At 41.5% G+C, this 7502-nt stretch overlaps 1 protein-coding gene and 1 non-coding gene across 2 annotated transcripts; both read left to right on the top strand.

Moving 5' to 3' along the window:
• The first annotated feature begins 387 nt into the window (after nt 1-387).
• CUNH6orf229 (chromosome unknown C6orf229 homolog) lies at nt 388-5825 on the top strand. The gene is made up of 2 exons (XM_003788383.1): nt 388-673; nt 5404-5825. Exons 1-2 carry the CDS (start codon nt 388-390, stop codon nt 5823-5825), a joined length of 708 nt encoding a protein of 235 aa, XP_003788431.1.
• Nucleotides 5826-6857: 1032 nt separating this feature from the next.
• LOC111724803 lies at nt 6858-6964 on the top strand. The gene has a single exon (XR_002773026.1). It is a non-coding gene; the product is annotated as a U6 spliceosomal RNA (small nuclear RNA).
• The last annotated feature ends 538 nt before the right edge of the window (nt 6965-7502 follow it).

Genomic DNA, 7502 nt, shown 5'->3' with positions numbered 1-7502 from the left:
GGTGGTGGTTCACGCCTGTAATCCCCAGCACTCTGGAAGGCTGAGGTGGGTTGGATTGCCCTGAGCTCACAGGTTGGAGACCAGCCTGAAAGAGTGAGGTCTCATCTCTAAAAAGATAGCCAGGCGTTGTGGTGGGCACCTGTAGTCCCAGCTACTTGGGAGGCTGAGGCAAGAGAATCACTTGAACCCAAGAGTTGGAGGTTGCTGTGAGCTGTGACACCACAGCACTCTACCAAGGGACAAAGTGAGACTCTGTCTCAAAAAAAAAAAAAAAAGAATTTAGCATGTATTGCTTTCCCCTCATTTGTAAGTTCCATTCTTCAGAGTTGCTAAGTGATGCGTCCAGAGTTCTAGACTATTAATTGCTAGGGGAGTACCTGAAGCACAATGGCGAGGAGCTCAGATATATGTGTACGAATCTGGGTTAAGATCCATTCATATTTTGTGAGGCTATGTCAGCAGCTCCAGAATTTCTGGAATTTCTCGACCGTCACTGTTAAAAGCTTTTTTTTTAAGAAGGAAGAAGACGAAGAAGAAGAAAAATTCTCTTCAGCTGACAGTATTTTTCACAAAGAGAAATTTGTGGCCCTTGGCCATATGTTGAAGGATAACTCTCTATCCCTTGAAAAGAGGGCTGAAGCTGCCAGGCAAATTGGACTGTTGGCCTTCACAGGTACTGATCTAACCTGTTGTGCTAAAATGGGTGCTTCATAAGCTCTTTGCTTGTTCTAACAATGCAATTCTATGACTTTTCTTAGCTCTAGTCTTCAAATTCCAGTAACATTTCCTTTGATTAAATGATTATTTTTTCATCTTTGCACCACCAAAGATATTACTAATTATTTTCTCCTTAAAGATCTCATGTCCTAAAAGAATATGTCCATCAAATAAATTACTATTTCCAATTTATATTAATTAAAATATACATATTAAAGATGCTAATCAAAGTTTTCATTAACATTTAAAAAATCAGAGGTTACACTGAATTGTTATAACTCCAACTTAGTGATATGATTCCAAGAGAGTAAATCTACCTGATATTTCACTTCTCATCTTTATGTGTTACACAGGGAACATCTAAGAAAAATCGATAAGAACTTAATGCTCTTAGGCTCAGCGCCTGTGGCTCAAGTGGCTAAGGTGCCAGCCACATAAACCTGAGCTGGAGGGTTTGAATCCAGCCCAGGCCTGCCAAACAACGAGGGCTACAGCCAAAAAATAGCTGGGTGTTGTGGCAGGAGCCTGTAGTCCCAGCTACTTGGGAGGCAGAGGCAGGAGAATCACTTGAGCCCAAAAGTTGGAGGTTGCTGTGAGCTGTGATGCCACTGCACTCTACCCAGGGTTACAGCTTGAGGCTCTGTCTCAAAAAAAAAAAAAAAATAATAATAATAATAATAAAGAACTTAATGCTCTTAAAATACTGAGAAATAAAAATAAACTTCTAATCCCTTCATATTAATGAATGGACCACCTCTTGACCTACAGGACCCCAGAGGACTCTTAAAACTGAATTTCTAGCCACGATGGGGCTGGAGGTCACATGCACTTAGTTATACCCCCTTTTTATATTAACTGCAGCCATAAACCTTTCTTCCCTAAGGGTTAAACAGAATCAATTTTTTTTTTTTTTAGAGACAGAGTCTCATTTTGTCGCCCTCAGTAGAGTGCCGTAGGGTCACAGCTCACAGCAACCTCCAGCTCAAGTGATTCTCTTGCCTCAGCCTCCCAAGTAGGGACTACAGGCACCCGCCACAATGCCCAGCTATTTTTGTTGTTGTTATTGTTGTAGTTTGGCTGGGGCTGGGTTTGAACTCGCTACCCTCAGTATATGGGGCTGGAGCCCTACTCACTGAGCCACAGGCACAGCCCCAGAATCAACCACCTAATGTTGCTCCTCCCTTTGCCAGTTTAAACACTGCTACTGGCCAGCACTCTTTCCTGATAAGGGGCCGCCAGCCATGGAGTTGCTCTGACCAGCCGACAGAGGATGTGTGATAATGGTTTTCACATCCTCTGCTTCACCTTTTGATATCAGAGAGCCAAAAACTCCACCCGTAGATCATGGTAAGGCTGCCATTTTTTGTACATGAGACCTACGAAGGGCATGAAGCTCAACTGCATGTGCATATTTCTCCTTTCATAAACATTTGTGATTTTTCCTGTAGTTTGTTAAACACATATATTTGGCCACCCCACTCAGCATAAACTCCTGTTCCGCTTGCCTTTCCTTGAAAGCATGTTTCCAGTTTCTGGAGGAAACTATTGCTTTCCATCTGTTAGAATGGCCACCCTGCTGGCTGCAACACTTTATGAGAAATAAAGTTCTCCTTTCCAAATTTATGACCCTCATCATTCTTCAGTTGACAAGGAGCATTGTGAAAGGCAACAATTAATGTGTACTTGGCTAGAAAATAAAGTAAACCATTTAAACTCTAATTTTCAAATCCAAACTCCACTTTTTTTCCCTAACAAATTTTGGGATATACTGTCAACCTTAAATAATAAGATTTGGAAAAGATGATTAACTATAGAGTTTAGTCAAGCCCCAATCTGGGGATGACCATCCGGAAAACATGGACTCCAGGGCAATGAGTTCAGTGCTCCAAGTTAAAAATTAAAGTCTTGGCTGGGTGCCTGTAGCTCAGCGGCTAGGACATCAACCACATACACCAGAGCTAGCGAGTTCAAATCAAGCCCAGGCCTGCCAAACAGCAATGACAACAACAACAACAACAACAAATTGCCAAGAGCTGTAGCGGGCACCTGTAGTTCCAGCTACTTGGGAGGCTGAGACAGGAGAATCGTTTAAGTCCAAGAGTTTGAGGTTGCTGTGAGCTGTGACGCCATAGCACTCTACCCAGGGCGGCACTCTACCCAGGGTGACAGCTTGAGACCTCAAAAAAAAATGTTAAAGTCTTGCTTTTATATGGGCAGAAGACAAATACTTTTAGTAGGATTATAACACTTTTTATACCAGGCTGGTTTGTGGGTAACAACAGTTGAATCAGTTCCAATTTCTTTTCCATACATCTTGTTTTCCTTTTCTTTCCAATTTAAAAGAGTATAATTACCATTCCATCTTCGACAACGTGATAGTCAGGAAGTGAGAAAGAAAGGGAGAAAGTTAATTTATAATGAAGAGCAACAGTAAAGAGGGAAGAGATCTTCCCTGGTGCCCTTTAGTCATTTATGACATTTTACAAAACAACATACATAAGGAAGAAGACTAATCTGTAATCAGAGAAACAAAGTCTACAGCTTCCTCCATGATAGCTGCCTATTTATGTGACTTGGGTCCCACAATCACAGTCCCTTAAGGCGTGAAATATTTTAAAGATCTAACAGCTTAGATTTGAATTACTTATTTTCACAATGCAATGCAATTTTATAGAGACCTCAATAACACATCTTATAGAAATTCTGATTGGCAGCTTTAAGTGCCTTAGGTTATTTTAAATTAGAAAAATGAATTATTTTGATGTCTTAATAGATTAATTCTTTCAAAGCAAGGTGTTCATGAGAGAAAACAGTAAAAGGAGTCCTGGGTGCCAGGATATTTAAGAACCACTGGCAGAGGCTTGGTGCCTATAGCTTAGTGGCTGGGGTGCCAGCCACATACACAGGAGCTGGCAGGTTCAAGCCTGTCCCTGGCCTGCCAAACAACAACTGCATCCAAATAATGGCCAGGTGTTGTGGTGGGTGCCTGTAGTCCCAGCTACTTGGGAGACTGAGGCAAGAGAATCACTAAAGCCTAAGAGGTCGAGGTTGCTGTGAGCTGTGATACCACGGCACTCTACCAAGGGTGACATAGTAAGACTCTGTCTCAAAAAAAAACAAAAACAAAAACAAAAGCTTGGCACTGTAGCACTGTGGTTACAGCACCAGCTACATATACTGAAGTTAGCGGGTTCAAACCGGCCCGGGCCAGCTAGCCAACAATGACAACTGCAACCAAAAAATTGCTGGGTGTCATGGAGGGCACCTGTAGTCCCAGCTATTTGGGAGGCAGAGGCAAGAGAATCCTTTGAGCCCAAGATTTTGAGGTTCCTGTGAGCTATAGCACCATAGCCCTCTACTGAAGGTGACATAATGAGACTGTGTTTCAAAAAAACAAACAGAAAAACCACTGGCAGAGAGCTAGAAAGGAGACAGGAAACTCAGGAGATACTCCCACAGGAGGGAAGGGTAAATGGCACCCTCAACCTGGGGCAGGCTCAGTTCCCATCTAGCTGTATTCATTGTTTGGGGATCCTTATAAAAGGATCAGAATTCTTTAGTTGATGTTATGTTGCTTTAGCTGTTCTAGTGGGAAGCAAGAGAAAGAGCTTCTGCCTAGGTTTCAAGTAAAGCTTTAATGTTGAATAGAATGTTCTTTGGTCTATGGGGCTGTGGTAGTAAGGGAAATCCAAGCAAGATCAAAACTCCAATGGCAAGAATCTGACTAGCTATGTCAGCTACTCCTTATCATCTAAATAGTCTTCATGCAGTGTCTTCTTGGCTAGTACCTTTTTGGAGTTTGAGATTTGAAGCATTTGGGCATACACACACATATACACACAGAGAGGGTGCTAAAAAAAAAAAAAATATATATATATATATATATATACATATACACATTTTAAGAGATGTTATCTGTGTATTGCTTTCTGCAGTTGAATTGAAGGTACTGTTACAGGCCAAGTGTACCTAGACATGCTATGCACATCCATTTTACCTGCAATTTGTGTACTTTCGGGGAATGATCAGTTTTATTCCCAACAAGATCGCTTAAAAGTGTATACATTTTTTTGGCACCCGTGTGTGGTGTGTGTGTGTGTGTAGTGAAAGCAGAGTCTAGGACCAAGCTGGGTCAGGAGCCAAAGCAAGAAAAATCTTACAAGATCACACTGGAAACCAGATGTGCAAAAGAACTAAGGCAAGAAAAGTGTGCAGAGAATGGGATAGAAATGTACAGCAACTCAGGAAAAGCTCTCCAGATTTTGCTTGGGCTGTTCTTTTTGATTTGCTCTCTGATATAATGCTCTGATATCCTTCCTAATTTTTTCCAGTCCTAAAGCCAGAGAATCAGGAATGAGGCCAGAAGGGAGATTCACTAAGTGTATACAGCTAGGGTGTAATGACCTTGAAGTACTCACATTGGGAGGTTTGATAAAAGGAACCAGGGAGGAACCTTAGATAAGCAGAGGCCTCCGCATGCCTTTCACATCACTCCTTGCTTATTAACACACACTTGTTCATCTTCACAGCCGCACAGGAGGTTGGGGAAGGAAAGACAGAATAATTCCAAATATTCAAAGTGTTGCCTATATGGCAACAAGAATCTAGAAGCCATATGAGACTCCAAAGTATTGCTAGCTACTAGATGCACCAAAATTTCTGGAAATCCAAATGCTTGTTTTACAGGAGGACCAACTGCTGGAAAATTTGCAACTGAGTACATGAAGGAAGTAGCTTACTTGCTGCAATATGAGAAAATGGCACCAAAATTAAAGATCCTGCTGATCCAGAGTGTAGCATGTTGGTGTTACTTAAACCCTGTAAGCCAGAAAAAAGCCAAGAATATGCGATTTATTCCTATTTTCATCAGTTGTCTTGAAAAAAGCTCCGAGTCTCCTACCACAAATGAAAATGAAGTCCTCGTTAAATTTTGGACTTGTTATGCTCTCTCTGCCATGACATGCAATAACTCATCTGTTGTGAGGGAGCTTAGAGAGTACCCAAATCTAAAATATCATTTGCACGAGTTGGCTGGTTATTGTTGGCGTGGATGGTCTGAGAATTTTGCAGAGGTGCTGTATTTCCTAATTGGTCTTCACAAGCATTAGTTTTCCTAAATCTTGTTACATGAAGCTATCTGTGGCATGGTATTACTCTGGAAAACTGAAATAAATAATAAAAACTGATATATTAACTTTCAGTGTTTTGTAGTTGAATAGTTCTATATTGATTTTCAAATAGTTAACTGCAATAACCACTTCTGAAAAGCACCTGCTGTCTCAATATATAAGCATTCACTTGGTAAGACTTGTAACGAGTTCTCAAAATAGGTTGAGTGCGGTGGCTTAGCCTGTAATCCTAGCACTTTTGGGAGACCAAGGTTAGTGGATTGCCTGAGCTCATCGGTTCGAGACCAGCCTAAGCAAGAGTGAGACCCTGTCTCTAAAAAAATAGGCAGGCACCTGTAGTCCTAGCTACTTGGGAGGCTGAGGCAAGAGGATTGCTTGGGCCTAAGAGTTTGAGGTTACTGTGAGCTGTGAGGCCACAGCAATCTACCCAAGGGCAACAAAGTGACACTCTGTTTCCAAAAAAAAAAAAAAAATCTATTTAAAGTTAAAAAAGAAACACATACACCAGGGCTGGCGGGTTCAAAACCACCCTGGGCCTGCCAAACAACAATGATAGAAGTAGTGGGGAAGTCACAAATCTTACACCTATGAGGGAAGATGGTGCCATTAAGCAAAGCAATTAACAGAGCAGTAAGGAAGTTAGTGAACTGGTTAACTTCTTACTATCTCAAATGCTATTATAAAAATCAGACTTTGATTTTAATAAAAAAATCTATAGCTCTACATTATTTTAATATAGATAGCACAGTTGAGGTTTCTTTTTCTTTTCCAAAGGGGAATAAATTATAAAATACACAAATTTTTGGTAGGTTTTTTTCTTTCTTTTTGAGACAGAGTCTCACTGTTCCCCAGGCTGGAGTGCCCATAGCCTCAGCCTACCTCACAGCAACCTCAGACTTCTGGGCTTAAGTGATCCTCCTACTTAAGGAGGATCCTCCTACTAGGCCTCCTGAGTAACTGGGCCTACAGGCACCCACCACTATGCCCAGCTAATTTAAAATACACAGTTTTGTGCTCGCTTTGATAGCACATATGCTAAAATTGGAACGATACAGACAAGATTAGCATGGCCCCTGTGCAAGGATGACATGCAAATTCATGAAGCATTCCATATTTTAAAAAAATAAAATACACAGTTTTAATCAACTTCAAAAAGACCCATTAGGCTCTGCACCTGTGGCTCAAGTGGCTAAGGCGCCAGCCACATATATCTAAGGTGGCAGGTTCGAATCCAGCCTGGGCCCGCCAAACAATGACAGCTGCAACCAAAAAATAGCCAGGCGTTGTGGTGGGCACCTGTGGTCCCAGCTACTTGGGAGGCTGAGGCAGGAGACTCGATTGAGCCCAGGAGTTGGAGGTTGCTGTGAGCTGTGAGGCCATAGTACTCTACCCAGGGTGACAGCTTGAGGCTCTGTCTCAAAAAAAAAAAAAAGACACATTAGAAAATAAGACTTTCTTGGTTTTTCTTTTTTTTCTGGCAAGAGATAGAGATGAGAGAGAGAAGAGAGAGGGAACGAGTTTCAAGATTTTATAGTAGACATGGGAGACAGACGTTGTCTCTGACCTTTGTATAACAGGTACCAAAAAATAGTATTCTAGCACTATAAGTATTCATATCCTCATTGTGTCTAACTGCATGCTTTAACATCTTGATTT

The sequence above is a fragment of the Otolemur garnettii genome, unplaced genomic scaffold (genome assembly GCF_000181295.1).
Source record: "Otolemur garnettii isolate 467f Iridium unplaced genomic scaffold, OtoGar3 scaffold00026, whole genome shotgun sequence".
NCBI classification, from domain to species: domain Eukaryota; kingdom Metazoa; phylum Chordata; class Mammalia; order Primates; family Galagidae; genus Otolemur; species Otolemur garnettii.
Note: the sequence above shows the minus strand (reverse complement) of the source record. Positions and strands in the feature narration are given on the sequence as shown.

Excerpts from the sequence above, each read along its gene's own strand:
- CUNH6orf229 (XM_003788383.1), top strand. The coding sequence starts at position 388 with ATGGCGAGGAGCTCAGATATATGTGTACGAATCTGGGTTAAGATCCAT. Across the intron at positions 674-5,403 it reads TGGACTGTTGGCCTTCACAG|GAGGACCAACTGCTGGAAAA; the intron begins GTACTGATCTAA and ends CTTGTTTTACAG.